Raw genomic sequence first — 24,339 nt, 5'->3', positions numbered from 1 at the left:
CACCTGCAACGTAGTATTGATTTTTAGCATGGTTGGACATTTTAAGGGCTGTGTCCATGGTTACATTTCGAGATGGAAAGCCGACTACTGTATGTTGAAATCTGAGCAGCAGTTTCTGATTTCTTGATTCAATTCTCACTGTTGTTTTGTTTTAATGTAGAATTCCAGGAAGACTCAATGACAGGCGAACACCTCTCGGAGAACTCAATTGGATTTTTACAGCCATAACGGACACTATAGCGTGGAATGTATTACCCAGAGGTAAGAAGTCTATTCCATTCTCAGTGGTAGGTCAGATAAGTCATTTGCTTTTCATTCATTGCCATAAGGAGATTTGTTTAAACTTGAGCTGTTGCTTCCACAAGTATAATTACTGTTTTCCTCCACTCTCCCTGCAATCTTGCACAGTGCAAGCAGCCTGCCCAACAGTGGGCAGGCTTGAATAGTATATTACCTGGCATTCACACTGAATTTGTCCAATATTGTGTTTAAGAAGGAACTGCAGATGCTGGAAAATCGAAGGTACACAAAAAAGCTGGAGAAACTCAGCGGGTGTAGTAGCATCTATAGAGCGAAGGAAATAGGCAACGTTTCGGGCCGAAACCCTTCTTCAGACTGATCGGTGGTGGGGGGGTTGGGGAGAAGAAAGGAAAAAGGAGGAGGGGCCCGAAGGCTGGGGGATGGGAGGAGACAGTTTAAACAAGTGGGAATTCAAAGGCCAGGGAGCAGCAGAGCCTCCAGCCTCATGCATGGAGCGCCAGGGACGGGTCCTTCATGCTGCTCGCTCTCTCCTCTCTTGCAACCCGAAGTACATCACCTGGTTCCAGTTCATCAGATAACTGGCAGAAGTGGAGTGGCACTGGAGCCTCGGTCCTCTACATCCGAAATCCACAATATGGGGGTCCATTATTGCGAGGGTTTGCTGTAAAAGCAAATTAGATGCAAATTTACAGCATCAGTGTAACATCACTCATGGCGTCATCAGCTTAAAGTTTCTCCGTATGAAATGAAAGTACTTTAATTCAAGCTGCATAATATGCAATGCATTAGTCATCAGCTTCACACTCATGCAGTTTAAAACCCTAATATATTGTAAACAACAATAAAAGCATTACTAACTTTTTTGTTTTCATAGATCTCTTCCAAAAATTGTTTCGGCAGGACCTGCTGGTTGCCAGTTTATTCCGCAATTTTCTTTTAGCTGAACGGATTATGAGGTCCTACAACTGTACCCCTGTCAGTAGTCCTCGTCTGCCTCCGACATACATGCACGCTATGTGGTGAGTTCGCAGATAGCTAGTTTAGCTTATTGTGGTGTGTACTGAGGTACAATGAAAAGCTTTTTCGTCGCTCCAGTCAGCAGAAAGACTATCCATCCAGTCAGCATAATTATAATCAACTGTCCACAGTGAGTGCACAGATACACGATAAATACCATTTAGTTCAAGATAAAGTTCAGTAAAGACCAATTAAAGATAGTCCGAGGGTCTCCAATGAGATGGATGATAGTTCAGGACCGCTCTCTTGTTGGTGATAGGATAATATAGGATAAGCCTGATAACTGCTGGGAAGAACCTGTCCCTGAATTGGGTGGTATGTGTATTCACACTTCTGTACCTCTAGCCTGATGGGAGAGGAGAGAAGAGAGAGTGTCTGGGATGAGATGTCCTTGATTATGCTGGTGGCCTTACCGAGGTAGCGCAAAGGCGCTCCTCTTAAAAGTAAATGTCCAAAAAGACTCCTGCCCCAATAGATTGATTTGAGAACTTCAGTTTACCTAAAGGGCAGCCCAGTGGTAGAGTTGCTGCCTTGCAGCGGCAGAGACCCAGGTTCAATCCTGACCTCGGCTGCTGTCTGTAGGGAGTTTGTACGTCCTCCCCGTGACCACATGGTCACGTTTTCCTCAGGTACTACGGTTTCCTACCACAATCCAAAGACATACAGGTTTATTGGTTGATTGGCTTCGGTAAAATTGTAAATTGTCCCTAATGTGTAGAACAGAGCTAGTATACAGGGTGATCATTGGTCGGCGCGGAACTAAGGGCCTTTTTCCGTGCTGTATCTCTAAAGTCTAAATGCGTTATCCAAGAAACAAAATATAATGTTGATGCATTAAAGTTCATGCTAGTTTAAAAAAAATATTGGAAATGGCTCAACGTCTTTTCTGTAGATGTCATGGTTTGAATTTCCTTCAGGTTTTTATGGATATTGTTATAAATCTCAGCTCCTTAGTGAATGCTCATAGCTGGAGGAGAGTGGAGTCCAGGCTTTGGTTTCAAGTGTTGAATTTTAATGCTCCCTGAATAAGGGCAGGACTCAAGAAGGTTAAGATGTCTGCCCACCCCTGGGTACCTTACAAATCAATCTGAAAATAGCCAGCTCTCACAAATGGCAGTGGTAATGATCAAATATTCCACAGTTGTTGGTGAGAAATAAATATTAACTGGGGTGCTGGGGTAGATTGTCTGCTCTTCAAAATATTGCTGCTGAATACAGTCAGTCCATTTGAGAGTGCGGTCAAAGCCTTGTATTAATGCATCATCCAAAAGATGCATCCGTGCTAGCCCAACACATCCACTGTACCACACTGAATCACAACCTTCATTTGTGCGCTAAAGTAAGTGGAATGAGAGTCCGTCCTACTGATTGTGTTATGCCTCACCCAGTTTGCAAAGGGCATTGTTTTTCGAGTTGTTGAGTCAGTAACAAGGTGATTATGAGTTTGCAGAACTTCTCGATTCAGTCTGCAAATATATTCCTGAGCTCCTGGTCATCTGTCACTTAAACTTTCCACCCCATTCCTGCTTCTGTCTTTGGATTCACAACTCTTTCAATGAAGATTTAAAACAACAAATTGAAGAGCATTTCTTCTCCAAGTTTGACATGTTACTGCCTTCAGGGCTCAACATTAAATTCAGCAATTTCAGATGATCAGCCATTCTACCCTTATTTTTCAGATTAAAAAAAAAATCTTGTTCTCTTGTTATGTCACATTTAACATCTCTTCCAATTTGCATAATCTCCAGACATTTGTGCATCATTCTCTCTCATCCAGCACCATCGGCACTTGTGACTTTCAATCGCTTCTTGTTTCCAATCTATTGCAGTCTTCCTTTTATTCTCCTTGAGCAACCACCCCCAACTTTCTCTGCAGTTTGACATTTAAGTTCAAGTTTTAAGTTTTAGAGATACAACGTGGAAACAGACCCATCGGCCCACCGAGTCCACGTCGACCATTGATCACCAATTCACACTAGTCCTATATTCCACTTCCCCACTCCCTACACACTATGGACAATTGACATTCAATTAACCTGCAAACTTACACGGCTTTGGGATGTGGGAGGAAACCAGAGCACCTGGAGGTAGCCCATGTGGTCACAGGGAGAAAATGCACACTTCACACAGACAGCCCCCGAGATGAGGATTGAACCCAGGCCTCTGGCGTTGTGAGGCAGCAGCTCTACCATCTCCACTGCCTTGCCCAGTTGTGAACGACGTCATCAACCCAATCATTAAATCTGTTGTATTTTCCACAAACGCAGTCTGCGTTGCTGAAATTGTGCATTATTTTCTGCTTTCATTTCAGATTTTGAGCATTTTGTAGCATTTTTCATTTCAATTTTCTGAATTTAAATTGATCAAACTGAAAAAAGATAAGTGAATATGTTTTAGTTAGTGCGGAACACAAACCGCTGAAGTAACGCAGCGGGTCAGGAAGCATCTCTGGAGGACATTGATAGGCAACATTATGGATTGGGACCCTTCTTCAGTCTGGTCCCGACCTGCAAAATTCCAGCATCTACAGTTTCTTGTGTCTACATTTCAGCTGGCGTTTTGTATACTGAGAAGGTGATGAATGTTTGAAGCAGGGCCTCATGCAGGGCTGAGGCAATGGAGAGCTTCAGAAGTAATCTTGTGTTGCTGTATCTAAGAGCCAGCATTGATGTAGCACGAACATCACTGGTTCTGGTCAAAAAACCCTTTGGTCTTAATTATTTATAATACAAATGTGAGTTTTTCAGAGGCTTAGGAAAGCGTTTTTAGAATGAAACTTTTGACTGATTAAATGCTTAGTCTATATTCAGCAAATCCACGTTAGGATTTTTGGAACAGAGCCTAAGTAACATAATGTGCATGGCCCTGTAATTCTAAGTCTGTGCTTCCAAAGTGAATGTCATGTGTACAGCTGTGCACATCAATGCACTGCACTGGATCAAAATTTGATTCTAAGCCTTGGTTTCTTAATCCCCACCAAATCCAGTTTTCTGGCCTTAAGAATTAACATTGAAATGTCCTTTCAATTATTAGTGGGCCAGGCATTCATGTCAAAGGATCCACGTCATGTTATTTAGTTTATTTGAATTAAATGGAAAAGACCAGGCAGATATCTGACGCAAATCTGCAGTTTTTTCCCTCCTCTTCAATATCACATGATTTATGACTGAGCTTAATGCATTTGAATGGTCTACATTTTGACGCATGCATCAGGCAAAAAAATTATCCTCTTTAAGAGCTTTAATATCATTAGGATTTATAGTGTACTTGTGCTGTACCATTACATTCTGAACATAGATGTAGCAAATAGCTGTTTGTAATGCATTGGCCAGCTTGATGTCCTAATATTAATGATTTGGACGAGGGAATTGAATGCAACATCTCCAAGTTTGCGGATGACACGAAGCTGGTGGGCAGTGTTAGCTGTGAGGAGGATGCTAGGAGGCTGCATGGTGACTTGGATAGGCTGAGTGAGTGGGCAAATGCATGGCAGATGCAGTATAATGTGGATAAATGTGAGGTTATCCACTTTGGTGGCAAAAACAGGAAAGTAGATTATTATCTGAATGGTGGCCGATTAGGAAAGGGGGAGATGCAACGAGACCTGGGTGTCATGGTACACCAGTCATTAAAAGTAGGCATGCAGGTGCAGCAGGCAGTGAAGAAGGCGAATGGTATGTTAGCATTCATAGCAAAAGGATTTGAGTATAGGAGCAGGGAGGTTCTACTGCAGTTGTACAGGGTCTTGGTGAGACCACACCTGGAGTATTGCGTACAGTTTTGGTCTCCTAATCTGAGGAAAGACATTCTTGCCATAGAGAGAGTACAGAGAAGGTTCACCAGACTGATTCCTGGGATGTCAGGACTTTCATATGAAGAAAGACTGGATAGACTCGGTTTGTACTCGTTAGAATTTAGAAGATTGAGGGGGGATCTTATAGAAACGTACAAAATTCTTAAGGGGTTGGACAGGCTAGATGCAGGAAGATTGTTCCCGATGTTGGGGAAGTCCAGAACAAGGGGTCACAGTTTAAGGATAAAGGGGAAATCTTTTAGGACCGAGCTGAGGAAAACTTTTTTCACACAGAGAGTGGTGAATCTGTGGAATTCTCTCCCGCAGAAGGTAGTTGAGGCCAGTTAATTGGCTATATTTAAGAGGGAGTTAGATGTGGCCCTTGTGGCTAAAGGGATCAGGGGGTATGGAGAGAAGGCAGGTACAGGATACTGAGTTGGATGATCAGCCATGATCATATTGAATGGCGGTGCAGGCTCGAAGGGTCGAATGGCCTACTCCTGCACCTAGTTTCTATGTTTCTATGTAACTACGCATTTCCTTTCAAAAACAACGTATATTTAGATAGCACCTTGAACATAGGAAAATGCCCGCAGGCATTTCATAGGAACATTGTTTTTATGACATGGCATTGGGCTGCACGAGTGAGCATTACTAGGCCCGATGACCCACAGCTTGGTCAAAGAGGTGATGTTGAAGAATTTTAAAGGAGGGAAAGAAGGTGGAGAGTTTCTGGGATGGAATATGAAGGGAGCGGCTTGGCAGATGAAACCAAGGTGATCAGGGATGGACACATATTTGACGATGCGGATATATTAGAAAATCTTGGAAGGCTGTAGTGCTTAATAGAATTACGGAGATGGGATAACATAAGACTTTGGAGAGATTTAAACGTCAAAGAAGAGAATTTTAAAATCATTGCTTAACTGGGCTGAATTGTGGGTTACTAAGTGTAGGTTAAAAAGTAAGTAGGTCAGGCAGCATCTGTGGAGGGAAATGGATAGGCGATGTTTTGGATCGGGACCCTTCTTCAGCCTGAAGAAGGATCCCGTCCAGAAACACCGCCTATCCATTCCCTCCACAGATGCTGCCTAACCTGCTGACTACTTCTAGGGCATGTTTTAAAAGAAGCCACCTGAGGAATTGGAGCTATTTTGCGCCAGAAGGGATGAGCACAAAGAAGTGGTTAGTTAACCAGCAATTTAGTGGAAATGGAGTGTCTCATCATCAACTTGACCTCGAAGGGGGCAGTAGGGACGTAAAGAAAGAAACTATGGAACAATGCATGCCTTTCTTTCTCAAATATTTTAATGTTTGTATCTGTAAATCATTTTGCAGGCAAGCTTGGGATCTCGCTGTGGATATTTGCCTTTCCCAACTTCCCACCATTATAGAAGAGGGAACAGCTTTCAGGGTGAGTTGGCCGTCTTATTAAAACATTCGTCATAATGAGCTATTCTTCAGATGGAAGCACTTTAACACCACATATCCGACAATTGTTGTTTTGGTTAATATAATGTGGAATAATTGAAGCAATAACTCTCACAGCTGTAAGTATTGGTCATCAGTTGTTTGGTTGGAGCCAACTCACTGTATGAGTTTACTGAATGAAATGTTACATTTGTTAGCATTCATGGAATCTCAATGATATTCATGGAAAGAAGCCCATTGCACCCATGCTGCTGAAGAAAAAGCTGTCTCGCCAAATCGGTTTCCAGCTCCTGGTGCTTAGTCTCGTAGGTTTCCTGCAACATTGATTATACTCAAAATACTTATTGGATGTGATTATCCTGAGGGCATGAGAGGGGCAATGTTTATCGATATTACTTCATTATTGTCACGTGCACTGAGATGCAGAAAAAAAGCTTTGTGTGTTATCCAAACTATACATGAGTACAATTAAACTCTCCTCAAGAACAGCTGGTGCAAAGACTAAAATACAAGAGTGCACAATATAGTGTAATAGACCGCAAGAAATTGCAACGAATTGTGGACGCAGCCCAGACCATCACACAAACTAACCTCCGTTTCATTGACTCCATTTATACCTCACGCTGCCTCGGCAAGGCCAGCAACATAATCAAGGACGAGTCGCATCCTGGTCACTCTCTTCTCCCCTCTCCCATCGGGCAAAATGTATAGTGTAAAAACGCACACCTCCAGATTCAGGGACAGTTTCTTCCCAGCTGTTATCAGGCAACTGAATCATCCTACCACAACTAGAGAGCAGTCCTGAACTATTATCTACCTCATTGGTGACCCTCGGACTATCTTTGATCGGACTTTACTGGCTCTACCTTGCACTAAATATTATTCCCTTGTGTATCTATACACTGTAGATGGCTCGATTGTAATCATGTATTGTCTTTCCGTTGACTGGTTAGCACGCAACCAAAGCTTTTCACTGTACCTCGGTACATGTGACAATAAACTAAACTGAACTAGTGTTACAGCATTGAAGTTACAGGGAAAGTGCAGATTAAAAAAAAACGCAAACACTACAAAGAGGTAGGCTGGGAGATCTGAACTACACATGTAGCGTGTGTGAATTATGTTTGGTAGTCTCATATCAGCAGGAAAGAGGTTGTTCCTGAATCTAGTGGTACGTGCTTTCAAGCTTTTGAATCTTCCACCCGAGGGGAATAGAGTGCTCCACCGCTCTTATAAATGGTCCTTGATTAACATGGCTGCTTTCCCAAGGTAGCGTAGTGTAAATAGAGTCCAATTATATATTACAGCCAATCTAGTGTAATTCCAAGATGTGGTTTCCTACGTATTCCCCCAACTGAAAGAGATGAAGGCTTAATTCAACTCAGTCGGTTATTAAAATGCCTCTCCTACCTCAATGATCTAAAACTTATGGCTGTGTTTGGTGCATTAGGTGTATCCACTAATTCAGTTGGTGCGGCAGGTAAATCGCAATAGTTTGGTAACTGCTAATCATTAAAGGGCTTTCATTGTGTTGTGTTCTGGAACTATTATTGACGTTTGCCAAGGGCACGGTAAAGGAATTAGGACTAAATAAAAAATAATTATTTAAAGAAAGGTCTCAGTCTTTGCAAGGTACACGTTATTCAAGATGGGGCAGTGTCTAGGAGAAGACGTGAGGAATTTGCAAAAAGGTGTATTGTCAATTATGTCTATATTAACTGCACCCAAAGCTTAAACTACCTGATCTATCGCTGCTGCATCCCACCTGCTCATCAATCCTACCTTACTGGTATAGTTTGCATTCCAATTCTCCGATGCCTTTAATTGTAAATGCTTTTCAATCACATACTTCATTGAATCTATCTTTTAGACCAAGGTCTTGGTAACTTCTCCACACATATCTACCACCAGGGGTGCCACACGATTGGCAGCCCCACCAACAGTCTGTTGTTTTTTTCGTCTTTAAAAATTTTTTTTAGTGTGTGTTAAAAGTTTGTGTAAATGTTCTCCGATTTGTGTTATGTGGGAGTAGGGGAGGGATCAGGGGAAACTTTTTACCAGTTTCTTATCTTGCTGGAGATGCGATTAATTTTCGGATCGCATTCTCTGGTCACTGTGCGGCCCACCATCGATGGAGCTGGAGGCCTCCTCGGACTGGCCTTGGGCCCCACCGCGGTGCGTGGACTTGCATCTGAGTTGATCCCTTGCCTGGGATCGCTCCAACCACGGCCTGCAGACTTTACATTGGGAGCTCGCAGTCTCGGGAGAGGCCGTGAATGTCGGGAGCTCCAAAGTCGCGGAAGGTTCGACCACCCCCGAGAAGGGTTCGATCGTCCGGCGCGGGGAAGCTGACATCCCCCTGATGCGGGAGCTGATCGCCTCAACGGGGAGGGCCCAAACACCGCCGGCTACGGGAGTCTAGATCATCCCGTCATCGGAGGCCCCCGACCACAGGAGAACAAAGGGATGAGATTGAATGATTTTTTTTGCCTTCCATCACAGTGAGTAAATGTGGAGGAGTCACTGTGATGGATGTTTATCTTAAAATGTGTTTTGTGTGTTCCATTGCTTTTTATTTGTATGACTGGCTTGGCAAATGAAATTCCTTGTTTGTTGCAAAACATACTTGGATAATAAAGTATTAGTGTGATTGTCATTGATTACTTTTCTTGACTTGATGTCCATTATTTTCCTAATGCCTCATAATGTCTTGCTATAGTTTCCTGTAAATTCCGATTGCAAGTGTAGTTGTCGACACTCGCTGGATTAAAAAGCATCCCCCGGGATATTTACATGCCTTTTTTAAAAAGCCATAGCTCAGACTGCAGAGAACATCAGGATTGATTGAGTGATTCCTTACTTTTCTAGCGCGATGGATTAAAGTTCCAATTGATATCAGTACCCAATATCAAAGCATTTTTCTCAAATCATTTACATCAGTTTCACCCAAGATTTTGGAAATGCAGACATTATTCCTCCTGAACAAACTTTGGCCTTAGAGGCTGCTGCAACAACAGTGATCACCTCCACGAGATGGGGAGGGTGAGCAGATGTAAAGCTATGAGTGATGGAAGAGTTCTTCTGCAACAACAGTATCTGAGCAACACTCTGCCGCAGTGGCCATATGACTGAGTAGACCAGACACTGGCATAGAAGACTCCTCTTCCCTTTGGGACAAATTATTATTTGTTTGGAAAACTACCACACATCTTTTTTAGTGTCAGATACTTGGGATGATTTACACTCGTCCCGAGAGACCACTTCCAATTTACGAAGCTTTCTCAAAGCAAGTAAAATCTGTTAAATGCCTTCCTACTTTCCTAAGATATCCTTACACTGCAAGTTTGGTGCTGGTGTTAAATAGATCGGTCTTAATAGGATTCAATATTGTAATGGTCTCTTTATTTCTGTTCTGTTGTTGACTTCATTCAGAATTGTATTAAAATAACAGATCTGAAGTTTAACACATACTTCATATTCGTGGGATTTGTGTTTTTGAATGAAGTAAAATCTATAATATTCAGATTTTACTCCATCTGCAGAAGGAACAAGTTTTATTTATTGAAATCAATCTTTTACACTGTGTCCCTTAAACCTCTTAGAACTTTTAATTCCCCACCAGTTCACAAGGTCATAAGGAATAGCAAATAGGAGTAGAATTAGGCCATTCGGATCATCAAGTCTACTCCGCCATTCAATCATGGCTGATCTAGCTCTCTCTCCTAACCCCATTCTCCTGCCGTCTCCCCATAACCTCTGACACCTATACTAATCAACAATCTATCTATCTCTGCCTTAAATATATCCACTGACTTGGTCTCTACAGACTTCTGTGGTAAAGAGTTCCACAGATTCACCACCCTCTGACAAGAGCAATTTCTCCTCATCTCACCAGCTAATTCATCTTGGCCTGCCCATTTTCAAAGGCAAGCATTGAATGTATATTAGAACCTTTTAAGATGAAATGATTTTCATTAGATCAGGTTTTGGAAAGCATTTGTGGAATTAAGTGTTGGCGAATTCCATATGATGATGCCTATTCATGACAATCACCTTTTGCAGCACAGTCCATTTTTTGCCGAGCAACTGACAGCATTCCAGGTGTGGCTAACGATGGGTGTTGAGAACAGGAATCCTCCAGAACAGTTGCCAATTGTTCTGCAGGTGAGTGTAAAGTATGCATTAACAGCACCAGAGACACAGGTTCGACCCTGACTATGGATGCTGTCTGTACGCGTGGATTTTCCCCGGGTGCTCCGGTTTCCTCCCACACTCCAAAGACGTCCAGGTTTGTAGGTTAATTGGCTTCATTGTAAAAATTGTCCCTTGTGTGTAGGATAGTGTTAGTGTTCTGGGACCGCTGGTCGACACTGACTCAGTGGGCTGGAAGGCCTGTTTCTGCGCTGTGTCGAAACTAAATTAAATAGGAAATAATCTGTGACAGTGCAGGAAAGTTGTTAGATTATGGATTCATTTCATTTTTTAGAACTGACATTATTTTAAGGCTCAAAAATTAAAATGCATTGGGTGACTTACACGAGACAAATGTAAAAAACAAAAATCATTCAATGGTGTGCTTGATAAGTAAAGGATATCATTTTTTGAGTTTTAATTTTAAAGCTTTAAATCAATAACTTTGTGTGAGAAGACTGCTTGGATCCTTGCAAGAAGGATCAAGTGTTTAGTTAGGTTCACCTTGTGAGGTATACTTTATCCTTGAACATGTGATCAGAGATGAAGAAACTTTCTGTTAACTATTGTAATGGGTCGAATGAGATTGTGGTTGTAAGCCTATAAAACACAGTTTCTGATTTGGTCAAGAGTGTTTTATTGTCATACGTCCCAGATAGAACAATGAAATTCTTACTTAAAACAGCACAACAGAATATGTAAACATAGTACACTGTAAACAATATAATAAACGAAAAAAAAAGTTCAGTGTGTGTGTGTGTGTATATATATATATATATATATATATAATCACACACATACACGCACGCGCACTCACACGCACACATACGTACACGTAAAAAAAATAATAGTGCAATTTGGTCTGAAGCTCTATTAATTTTAGTATAATTCTATATTGAGTTTGCTGAGAACGGCATTATTCATGTGTCATTCGTAATGTATCTATGTATGAATCTCGTAACTTGGAGGATGTGGTGTTTGTTCCTTGTGAAATTTTGTAGTTAAATCTGAATCATTCTCTCCCACTGATGCTGCTAGGTCTACTCAGTGCTTCCAGCATTTTTTTTATTTCAGATTTCAGCACTTTTATTAAGCACCATCTCCTCTTTCTCTATCATTAAAATTACTCTTCAATTCCCAATTATGTAATGTTTTACAGGTAGCTAATTGTTACAAAATTGCTCCCATATTGTCCAGGATTTCTGCCAGTGTCCTTGAAAATGCAACAACCTCTTCAATCGTATTGGACACACAGATTTTCCTGGCCCATTCTGTCCTGCAGTTGCTTGGTGAATTAATCTCACGATTGCTATCCTGGAAGTCGTTGATGCATAGACAATAGGTGTAAGAGTAGGCCATTTGGCCCTTCGAGCCAGCACCGCTATTCAATGTGATCATGCCTGATCATCCACAATCAGTACCCCTTTCCTGCTTTCTCCCCATATCCATTGATTCCGCTAGCCCTAAGAGCTCTAACTCTCTTTTGAATGCATCCAGTAAATCGGCCTCCACTGCCTTCTGAGGCAGAAAATTCCATAAATCCACACCTCTCTGTGTGAAAAGGTTTTTCCTCATCTCAGTTCTAAATGGCCTACATTTTATTCTTAAACTGTGGCCCCTGGTTCTGGACTCCCCCAACATCAGGAACATGTTTCCTGCATCTCGCATGTCCAATCCCTTAATAATTTTATATGTTTGGATAGTTATATGGATGGGAAAGGAATGGAGGGTTATGGTCTGAGCGCAGGTATATGGGACTAGGGGAGATTATGTGTTCGGCACGGACTAGAAGGATCGAGATGGCCTGTTTCCGTGCTGTAATTGTTATATGGTTATATGGTTATATGGTTTCTATAAGATCCCCTCTCATTCTTCTAAATTCCAGTGCTTACAAGCCCAGTCGCCACATTCTTTCATCATATGACAGTCCCGCCATCCCGGGAATTAACCTGGTGAACCTACGTTGCCTCAATAGCAAGAATGTCTTTCCTCAAATTAGGAGACCAAAACTGCACACAATACTCCAGGTGTGGTCTCGCCAGGGCCCTGTACAACTGCAGAAGGACCTCTTTGATCCTATACTCAACTCCTCTCCTTATGGCCAACAATTAGCTTTCTTCACTGCCTGCTGTATCTGCATGCTTACTTTCTGTGACTGATGTACAAGGACACCCAGGTCTCGTTGTACTTCCCCTTTTCCTAACCTGACGCCATTCAGATAATAATCTGCCCTGTTGTTCTTGCCACCAAAGTGGATAACCTCACATTTATCCACATTATACTGCATCTGCCATGCATCTGCCCAATCTCCCAACCTGTCCAAGTCCCCTGCATACTCAAAGCATCTTCCTCACAGTTCACACTGCCACCCAGCTTTGTGTCATCTGCAAATCTGCTAAAGTTACTTTTAATTCCTTCATTTAAATCATTAATGGATATTGTAAATAGCTGCAGACCTAGCACCAAGCCTTGCGGCACCCCACTAGTCACTGCCTACCATTTTGAAAGGGACCCATTAATCCCTAATCTTTGTTTCCTGTTTGTCAACCAATTTTCTGTCCATGTCAATACCCCACCCCAATACATGTGCTCTAATTTTGCCCACTAATCTCCTGTGTGGGGCCTCATCAAAGGCAGTTTGAAAGTCCATGTACACCACATCCACTGGCTCTCCCTTGTCCATTTTACTTGTTACATCCTCAACAAATTAGTCAAGATTAGTCAAGCATAAATCCATGCTGACTCAGGCCGATCCTGTTACTGCTATCCAAATGCTCCGCTATTACATCTTTTACAATCGACTCCAGCATCTTCCCCACCACTGATGTCTGGCTAACTGGTCTATAATTCCCTGCTTTCTCTCTCCCTCCTTTCTTAAAAAGTGGGATAACATTAGCTACCCTCCAATCCACAGGAACTGATCCATAATCTATAGAACATTGGAAAATGATCACCAGTGCCTGTCCCCATTAAACACTCCAACCTTTCTGAACTCATTTTACGCCCAAATGACATTCCCACAGCAGCAGCATTTAACGTGCAGCACTCTGGCACTCTGCTCTTCCAAAATCTTTTCCTCTCTTTTATAAATATCACTCCTCCGTGCCCTTGGGTGCAGCAAGGCACCGATATGGCACGGACATCAGAAAGCCTTATCTGCTGTTCTACCTGTTGAATCTCCTATTGTTATCATATTGTAACAGAATTGTTCATCTCCTCTCCCCCTAGGGTTCTCCTTTTTGGGCCTAATCCTATAGTCATAGTTGTATATCACAGTGGCAGGCTTTTTGACCTAACTCGTCCATCCCTATCAAGATTCCTACTCGCATAAGTCCCATGTGTCTGCATTTGGCCCACATCCTCTAAAACCTTTCTTACTTGTCCAAATATCTATTCAAAGTTGCAATTTTATTCACCTCGACCACTTCCTCTGGCAGCTTGTTCCATGTACCCACCACCCTCTCTGTGGGAAAATTTGCCCTTCAGGGCTTATCCACAACCCTCAATCTTGATACTTGGGGGAAGAAAAAATCAAATTTAGCAGTGAAGATAATTTGCTCTGAGCCACGTTGCCCGAGCTTGCTTCTCCACACTTCTCCCAAACTGCAGCTTGTCACCTCTCCTTTTCCATTCCACCAAACCGTTTGGTTTTCCAAAAGCCTCTCTCCCTTCTTGATTGACTGCACCTCTAACTCGAGTCATATGGTGTTACTCACACCCGTGTGGTTGGAAAATGCTTGCAAGTGTAAGCATTTTCTGCCACTCTAACCTGCCACATAAACTCTGCATCACTGTCCCTTGATGTAGCATACCCAATGTTACCACAAAGAATGGTAACACTCCATTTATGCGGTAATATTAATGAATGTGTTGCAGTATTAAGTTCATCATATTTCAATTAAATCACCCTGCCTCTCCTTTCCCGCTGTTCCTAATTCCTGCTCAATTCCAAATTGTAATCTTGGCACCTTTCTTCTCCGCCAGCTCACTCTGTAGGAGGATGATAAGATTATTTTTAACGAGTTATTGCAGGAAGTAGTCACGATATGCACAGAAATCATGGTGACTTAATCCATTCATATACATAATTCATGAAGAATAAAATAACTCTGGGCACAAAGCATTCAGAATTATAATTAAAATTAATAGTACAGCAGGTGCTAGCAACCTGAAATAAAGCAGAAAATGATGGAAATACCCAGCTGGTCAAGCAGCACCTAGGAGGGAAGAAACAGTTAACGCTTTTGATCAATATCTTTTCATTAAAATCTTTCACAGTTCTGATGAAAGATCATAAGTCTGAAACACAGTGGTAGAAGTGTTCACGCTCCCAAAATAGTCTGAATGATGTGTCAATTGATTTATTTTCAAGATTGATTGATTGATTTATATTAGGCCAGGATATTGTGGGATATGGAGCAAAATTGGTCAAATGGTGTAGGAAGGAATTGCAGATGCTGGTTTACACTGAAGTTAGACACAAAATGCTGGAGTAACTCAGCGGGTCAGGCAACATCTCTGGAGAAAAAGGATGGGTGATGTTTCGGGTTGAGACCCTTCATTCATTCTGAGCAGAATGTTGTTAGATGGTAGGTTCAAAATGTAAAAAAGTTTTTTCAGTGGTTTTGGCATCAGTTCTCTCCATAATGCTGCTTGCTTACTTCTGTAGAGTAGATAATGCTGCCTGCACCCAATGTCGGATTAAATCACCACATGAAACCACATTTGCTCTGTTAATTACTTCTTATCCTCTGCCTCTGCTAGGTGTTGCTTAGTCAAGTCCATCGATTGCGAGCACTGGATTTGCTGGGAAGGTTTTTGGACTTGGGTCCCTGGGCCGTGAGTTTAGTACGTATACAATTTTATTTTGAAGGTTTCAATTACCTTATTTATCCCTCAATTTGGGAATGTGATGGTTGCTTGCTTTTCCATCTCCCTTAAAGCCCTGTCCCACGGTATGAGTTCATTCCCGAGTTTAAAAAAAATCAAACTCGTGGTAAGCACAGAGAATGAACGTAGTGGGTACATTGGAGCTCGGGGACGTCTCTTAGCGGCTCGTAACGCTAACGGCAGGTACTCGGGAAGACTCGCTAACGGCAGGTAAGCAGGGGAAGACTCGTGAAGATGTTTCAACATGTTGAAAAATGTCCACGAGAGCCCCGAGTACCAACGAGTGGCCATTACCGTCAATCTCCGAGTTCGAATCAGGGCAAACTCGGGAGAGCTCTTGGAATGAACTCGTACCGTGGGACAGGGCTTTAACCCTGATACCCTGATTTTCAAACATGATAAATATGACAAATACTTGTAACTATGCTAAGGTATAGCCCTGAACTACTATCTACCTCATTGGAGGCTCTCGGACTATGATCGGACTTTACTGACTTTATCTTGCACTAAACATTATTCACGTTATTCCCTTTATTATATATCTGTACAATGTGAACGGTTCGATTGTAATCATGTATTGTGTTTCTGCTGACTGGTTAGCTCGCAACAAAAGCTTTTTCACTGTACACGTGACAATAAACTAAGCTAAACTTAAGGTATATCTTCTTCCCTTTTCCCAATTAGAGGATATATTTAAACAATGTACAATATGAGACTTCCTGATTTGGAACAAACAAGTTCAGTTTTGGTTCTATATTCGTTCCATTTTTGAATGTGATCATTGCATTCGAGTATGATTATTGGTTACAGTGGTTATTGGTCGAAAAAATTGAAATAAAAAACTGCTCTATAATGCCAACTGTTGAAATGTTGAAAAACAATCTGTGTCATTTATATCTTTCATGGAAGGGTGTCCTAATTCTGTCAGGTCTTTGCGACTTCACACCCATCGTTGGAACTGACGCATTATTATCCTCTGAAATAGTCAGTTCAAAGGATAATTAGAGACGGGTAATAAACGTTAGTCTTGCCAGGGACCTCAACATGAATGTAAAAGGGAAAACTTATTGAAATATACTTTGAGGAATTTAGCAGTTTACTCATGGAAGAGCATAGCAAGTTTGTTGATACATAACCATCATGCAAACCAACCTTCCTTCCATTGACTCCATCAACACTTCATGCTACATGCAGCATGGCCACCAATATAATGAAGGACCAGTCTCACCCCGGACACTCCCTCTTCTCCCCTATCATCAGCCAAGAGGTACAGACGTGTGAAAACGCACACCTCCAGATTCGGGGACAATTTCTTCCCAGCTGTTATCAGTCAACTGAACCGTTCTATCACCAACTAGGGAGCAGTCCTGACCTACCGCATACCTTATATGCGACCCTCAGACTATCTTTAATCGGACTTTACTGCACTATATGTTGCAGTGAATGTTATTTCCTTTATCTTGTAGCCACACTGTAGATGGCTTGATTGTAATTATGTATAGTCTTTCCACTGACTGGATAGCACGCAACAAAAAGCTTTTCACTGCCCCTCAGTACAGGTGACAATACACCAAACTAAACATTGGAACCGACAATTGTGTAGGAAGGAACTGTAGATGCTGGTTTAAACTGAAGATAGACACAATGCTGGAATAACTCAGCGGGACAGGCAGCATCTCTGAAGAGAAGGAATGGGTGACGTTTTGGGTCGAGACCTTTCGTCAGACTGAAGAAAGGTCTCGACCCGAAACGTCACCCATTCCTTCTCTCCCGAGATGCTGCCTGTCCCGCTAAACATTGGAACCAATTTATAAAATGTTGTTTTATAATATTGTTAACAAGATTGACCTTTTGCGTTTTTCATTGACAGGCATTATCCGTTGGTATTTTTCCATATGTTTTGAAACTACTTCAGAGTTCAGCCCGGGAGTTGAGGCCGCTTCTCGTCTTCATCTGGGCCAAGATCTTGGCTGTGGATAGTGTGAGTAATATATGGTTGCGTGTTTTGGAGGCAATGTGTGAAAATACATTTCATGTGGGAAGTTAGTTTTGATTTCTTGGCAACTGTATTTTATTTGTGCAAAATAAGGTTTTTCGGGACAAATTGCGTTCTGTGATATGTTTATGTAACTGTCTGTCTTGGATGCTATCCTGAGCCCTCCAAGGCATGCAAGCTCAACAGTGCGGCTCAACATGACTTTGCCTTCATTTAATATTAGATGTATAGAATAAGCTGTGGGATTTGGGAGGAAGGGAATGAAGGTGGAAGCTGCTGGTCATTAGCTTTCTTATCTATGAGTCGTGACCATTCTATGATTCACTGCCCTGTTACCAGCCTGAATCTTTTCACCTCTTCTGATGTTGTTGACCTTAAAGCCGTGCTCTTTGCTTCTGTGTTTCTCAGATAGTCTCTGTGCCAATGTGTTACATCAGGTCGAGGGCACCTGCCATCTAGTCCTGGACACCCCCCCCTTTTGCAAATGTGCGGTCAATTTCCACCCGTCTTCTAATGTATTCCCTCTCTTTGCACTCTTCACAAGGACGGTTCTGATGCATCACTGGTTGTGACATTGAGTTCCGCGTGAGTAAGGCAGTTTTAAGCTGCAGCGGAGGTGGGGGAGGGATGGGTAGGATTTGATCAGGAAGAACCAGGATTGTTGCAGTGAAAATAGACACAAAATGCTGGAGCAATTCAGCAGGTCAGGTAGCATAGACAATAGACAACAGGTGCAGGAGTAGGCCATTCGGCCCCTCGAGCCAGCAACGCCATTCAATGTGATCATGGCTAATCATCCCCAATCAGTACCCCGTTCCTGCCTTCTCCCCATATCCCCTGATTACGCTATCTTTAAGGGCACTATCTAGCTCTCTCTTGAAAGTATCCAGTGATCCGTCCTCCACCGCACTCTGAGGCAGAGAATTCCATCACTGGAGAAAAGGAATAGGTAACATGAGGGGGAACTTCTTTACTCAGAGAGTGGTGGCTGTGTGGAATGAGCTTCCAGTGAAGGTGGTGGAGGCAGGTTCGTTTTTATCATTTAAAAATAAATTGGATAGTTATATGGACGGGAAAGGAATGGAGGGTTATGGTCTGAGCGCAGGTATATGGGACTAGGGGAGAATACGTGTTCGGCGCGGACTAGAAGGGTCGAGACGGCCTGTTTCCGTGCTGTAATTGTTATATGGTTATATGGTAACGTTTCGGATCGAGATCTTTCATCCCGCTACGACATAGAGGTTTCCTTCCGTCGCCTCCATCTCTGTGCCTTTTTGTATGGGAAGGATGACCCCTTCTCCAATCTCCATCGGCCCCCCCCCCCCTCTTGGACTCCCCCAGATGGCATTCTACCCTCTTTAGACCCCTTCAAAACAAAACTTACGACCTTGTAGCAGTGAAAAGCTGTTGATGCAGCCACCTGGCTGCTGGAATAATACAGGCTGTTAGCGGAAACACCAAAAGGAACATATGTAATAGCTGTGAAATGTATGACTTTATGAAATGTCCACAAGGTCAGGTCATGCTGGTGGAGAGGGAAAATTGAGTTGATTCTGCAGGCGTCTGACCTGCAGTTAAAACGAAAAGAAGGATAATTGAAATATTGATTTTAATCTTGAGTTCAGAAGTTTATAATATGCCCGGAGGGATGATGAGCTGTGGTCTTCAAGCTTCCATTAAGCCTCATTATAACAGTGCAAGAGGCTACAGGTAGGATTAGGGTTGTGCAGATTGGTTCCAAAAACCTGATGGTTGTAGGAAAATTAGGGTGGCACAGCTGTAAGGCTGGTCGAGCTGCTGTCTCACGGCACCACAGACCCAGGTTCGATCCTGACTTTGGGTGGTGTCAAGGTGGCCGGTTCGAATCCTGCTTGGAGTGTGTACTGTCATTGTGTCCTTGGGCAAGACACTTCACCCACCTTTGCCTGTGTGTGAATGTGTGTGAGTGATTGGTGGTGGTCGGAGGGGCCGTAGGCGCAGAATGGCAGCCACGCTTCCGTCAGTCTGCCCCAGGGCAGCTGTGGCTACAGAAGTAGCTCACCACCACCGAGTGTGACTGAGGAGTGAATGAATAATGCGATGTAAAGCGCCTTGAGTATTAGAAAGGCGCTATATAAATCCCATCCATTATTATTATTAATATGGATTTAGTACATTCTTCCTGTGACCACAGGCGTTTTTTTCTCTGGGTGCTCCAGTTTCCCCTCCATAGTCCAAAGATCTGCAGTTTTGTAGGTTAATTGGCCTCTGTAAAATCGCACCCAGCATGTAGGGAGTGGATGAGAAAGTGGGATAACATTAGAACTAGTGTGAACAGGTGATCGATGGTCAGCGTGGACTAAAGGGCCTCTTTCCATTCTGTATCTTTCAATCAATTCAATCAAGACATTTGCTCCAGAACCTGGTGGTACTGGATTCTGGCGGTGGGTACAGTTCAGAACTGCTGCATTGTCTTTATGAAGCCATGAGGTATACCAAGGCCATGAAGGGGAGGGTGGTTGAGAAGAGTGCAATGCAAAGAATGAACGGGGAAGCTACAAATGCATCTGAGGGACAAAAAGAACTGAGAGTGGGATAAAACAAGAGGCTCAAATAGTGATGAATATTGCATAGGCTAGATAAGCTGACCTGTCTGTGCTATTTAGTCTATGTATTTGCTCTGACAGGCAAAGAGAAAGGCAAAGATCTTCTACGGGATTGTAATTGGTTTAAACACAAATGGGTCACTGAAGTAGGCATTGATGTTTTTTTTATTACAGTATTAGCCAGAAAGAATTGATCAGCAAAATCCAGGTGTATCTTAATGCTCACACAAATAAATGATTTGAATGGAGAGATGCCGAGGTGAATGTCATGGTAGCTTTGGGGTGGGATTCCCCATCATAGAAAGAAGGATTTACGAGTTGCAGCAGCATTCCAAACACAGAGACATCTTCTAATATTTCCATTATGGAAGATTTCAAATAACCTCAATGGTCTAAGTAAACGAATCTTTTGAAGAAGATCCAATTCTTGGGATAGTTTTCCACACTAAGTTTTTGCAGCAAAATGAGTTCTTTGAATACTTTCTCAAGACAGTTTTGGGCCGGAAGCGGCAGTGTACGAGTTCCGTGATCATAATTAATCTGTACTGTACGGCAGCGAAGAAATGACATGTTTCCTTAGCTTACTACTTTGAAGTTGTCTTCTTTTTGAACTTTTTGCTGAGACACTGGCAGTGAATGTTTGCGCATGCTGCAGCGTAGGAGTACTTTTAATGGCTTATCTTTGCAAAAAATCTCAAGCTTAATTTATGATTTCTTTTGAAGTTTGTGTTCTGTCTCAGATATACCTAATTACACATCTGATTCATCCCGAGCTCTCAAAACCCTCTGCTTTACAGCATTTTAGTTGTGGTTCCATACCTGGGCCAAAGTCATTGAAGACGTGCTCTGTGATCATCTTATACCTGAAGAAGGGTCCCAACTCGAAGCATCACCTATCCATGTTCTCCGGAGGTGTTGAGTTCCTCCAGCACTTTAAATTTTACTTTACAGCCGGGAAATAGGCGCTTCGGTCCATTGAGTCCATGCCGACTAGCGATCAACCTACGCACGAGGGTCAAGTTACAACTTACAGAAGCCAATTAACCTACAAACCTGTCCGTCTTTGGAGTGTGGGAGGAAACCGGAGTATCCAGAGAAAACCCCTCGCAGGTCACAGCCAGAAAGTACAAACTCCATACAGACCGCACCCGTATTCAGGACCGAACCCGGGCCTCTGGCGCTGTAAGGCAGCAATTCAACCGCTGCCCAACTGTGCCCCCACTTTGTCCTTTTGTGTAAACCAGCATTTGCAATTCATTGTGTCTACATCTTATACCTACTTGACTCTTGATGTGAAGGCAGCCATCATTTTTATTTCTCTTCTGTCACCCATCACGTTTCTTTGCTTCTTCATCTCTATGGCTTGATGACATTCCAACCTGATTACAGCAATATTTCTGGAATTCCCTAAATTTTAAGGGAAATAATAATTCCCATGTTGTTTACCCAGGCCATTCTTTGTGAGTTCACCTTCAAGAATTGGAATGGTCTCACCTTTAGACAATAGACAATAAGTGCAGGAGTAGGCTATTCGGCCCTTCGAGCCAGCACCGCCATTCAATGTGATCATGGCTGATCATCCCCAATCAGTACCCCGTTCGTCCCTTCTCCCCATATCCCCTGACCGCTATTTTTAGGAGCCCTATCTAGCTCTCTCTTGAAAGCATCCAGAGAACCTGTCTCTACCGCCCTCTGAGGCAGAGAATTCATGAGTTGAGACATCTAACATTGGATTAATGGCATTTCCATCCTCGATGTCATTAGCCTCACGACAAAGAGAGATTGCAGATATTCAGCTAGATGTCACAGATTGTTGAATTTTTGGGGAGGGGGGAGATGAATGGGTTGATAACTGATGCGAATGGAGAATAGTACAACAAGTAGCAGCACCGCGTAAAATTTACTTCAACAAGTACGTTTTTATACATCTGCACTTGAAAATTGAATCACATTCAAATTTTAATTAAATAAACATTTTAACTTGTTAATAAATTACGCTAGACTGTAACCATCATTTAAAATCAAATATAGATCCACGTGTACTTCCGATTCCATTAAGGTTTGCATTCTTTTAATGCAATTGGTATCATTTGGTCCAAAATGCTGATTGGAAAATGCCAGCCACCGTCATGTCTGCGTGTGACTTCATAGAGAAGAAATGCTTTGTATGCAATCATTGTCTAATCTTCCATTTAAAACTATTTGCCAAGTTGATCCTTCTGCTTTGCATTCTTCTTTGCTTAGCTAACAAAATGAGCCCAGGTTAATGTCAATACATTTCAAAACAATCAAAAAATATAGATTAATCTTCATTATGACTCAATAAAGCATCTGAGCCTTTTCAATATTGATCAGAACCAGCCATTTGAATAACCATTTTTAAATTAAGAAACAAAACTCCTTATGGAAGGAATACTATTGAAGTGGTATGGTCACATCTTGCACCACTAAGGTTGTGAAATTCCCTTTAGATAGTTTACAGAACATAGAACAGTAGTGCACAGGAACAAGCCCATCGGCCCACAATGTCAATGCCAAACAAGGCCATCTCTTGACTGGCTGCACAGAATCATATCCGTCCATTCCCTTAAATGCCTGTGCAAAAGTCTCGTAAATGCTATTATCGTATCTGTTTCAACCACCATCCCTAGCAGAGCATTTCAGTCACTCACCAATCTCTGTGTAAAAATACACTAGCCCCGCACATTTACACTTTACCCTTCTCACCTTTCAGCTATTTCCTCTAGTCTTTAACTTTTCCATCCTGGGAAAAGGGTTCTGACTGTCTATCCTATCTATGCCTCTCATAATTATATAAACATCAAGCAGGTCTCCTCCCAACCAGAGAAAACAATTCAAGTCTGTCCAACCTTTCCATATAGTTCATACCTTCCATTCCAGCCATCTATCTGGTAAACCTACTCTCCGAAGCCTCCACATCATCCTTCCGCAAACAAGTTCTGAGGCAACCAGAACTGCACGCAATACTCCAAATGCAGCCTAACCTAAGTCCTATAAAGTTCACGTTGAGTTGTACAGACCAGCAGTATTTGAAGTTTAAATTCAAGCAAAACTGATGTTTTATGGGGAAATTCTTCAGATGGTAGATTAAATGGTATATTATATTTTTGTTAGAAGATTTTTAAAGAAGTTTGACTTAGCAGGTGCTTCATAACGTACCCGCACTTAAGGATTAACATTTGTAATTTAGTTGTTTTAACTTATCCAGTCTACTTATGAATGCCAGGAAATAAACCTGATTAATCGAGAGTCAAGAGTGTTTCATTGTCATATGTACTGACAACAGAATAATGAAAATCTCATTTGCAGAAGCATACCAGGCCTGTAAAGATAATACTCGAAGATAAACATTTGGTAAAAAATTAAATTAATTAATAACCCCAGTACTAGCGCAAAAAAAAACCCAGAGTCCTCAGTGCAACAAGACAGTCCATATTCAGAATTGAGTGAGTGTTTCATTAGTGTTCAAGAGCCTGATGGTTGTTGGGAAGAAGCTATTCATGAACCTGGAGGTCACGGTTTTCAAATTCTTAGACCTTCTTACCGATGGTAGAAGTGAAATGAGTCCACGGCGGTATGGTCTTTGCTGCTGGCCGCCTTTTTGAGAAGCAACTCCTGTGGATCCCTATGATGGTGGGGAGATCAGTATCCGAGGTCGGCCGGACGGTGTCCAGCACTTTTTGTAATCTTTAAAATGAACGAGTTATCATTGGTGGAACATATTTGAAATTGTCAATATCTGCTTTTCCATTAGTCCTGCTAACTAAGGCCAATACAGATGATGTGATGATATAGATCATGTACAGGGAGATGAGATCATTTTAACTTGGCATCATGTGCAGGAAAGAACTGCAGATGCTGGTTTAAATCGAAGGTAGACACAAAATGCTGGAGTAACTCAGCGGGACAGGCAGCATCTCCTGAGAGAAGGAATGGGTAACATTTCGGGTCGAGACCCTTCTTCATACTGATAGTTTGGCATCATGTTCAGAAGCCTGATTGTGGATGGGATGAAATGGTTCCTGAGTCGGGTGGCGCGCACTTTCAAGCTTCTGTACCTTCTGCAAGACAGAAGCAGGGAGAAGAAGGAATGACCTGAATCGGACAAATCTTTAGTAATGACCTTGGCTATTTTTTCAAGACAGCGTAAAGTG

The 24,339-nt window shown here is 42.3% G+C and overlaps 1 protein-coding gene across 1 annotated transcript in view; it reads left to right on the top strand.

Moving 5' to 3' along the window:
• rptor (regulatory associated protein of MTOR complex 1) overlaps window positions 1-24,339 on the top strand; it is a 292,628-nt gene that overhangs the window by 141,892 nt on the left and 126,397 nt on the right. The window contains exons 8-13 of the mRNA XM_033044242.1: window positions 161-261; window positions 1,136-1,280; window positions 6,410-6,485; window positions 10,565-10,666; window positions 15,458-15,541; window positions 17,454-17,564. Of these exons, the coding sequence (XP_032900133.1) occupies window positions 161-261; window positions 1,136-1,280; window positions 6,410-6,485; window positions 10,565-10,666; window positions 15,458-15,541; window positions 17,454-17,564 (619 nt within the window). The remainder of the gene's footprint in view (window positions 1-160; window positions 262-1,135; window positions 1,281-6,409; window positions 6,486-10,564; window positions 10,667-15,457; window positions 15,542-17,453; window positions 17,565-24,339) is intronic.

Source organism: Amblyraja radiata, chromosome 26, assembly GCF_010909765.2.
Source record: "Amblyraja radiata isolate CabotCenter1 chromosome 26, sAmbRad1.1.pri, whole genome shotgun sequence".
NCBI lineage: Eukaryota > Metazoa > Chordata > Chondrichthyes > Rajiformes > Rajidae > Amblyraja > Amblyraja radiata.
The sequence above is the reverse complement of the archived record's forward strand: the minus strand, read 5'-3'. Positions and strand labels throughout refer to the sequence as shown.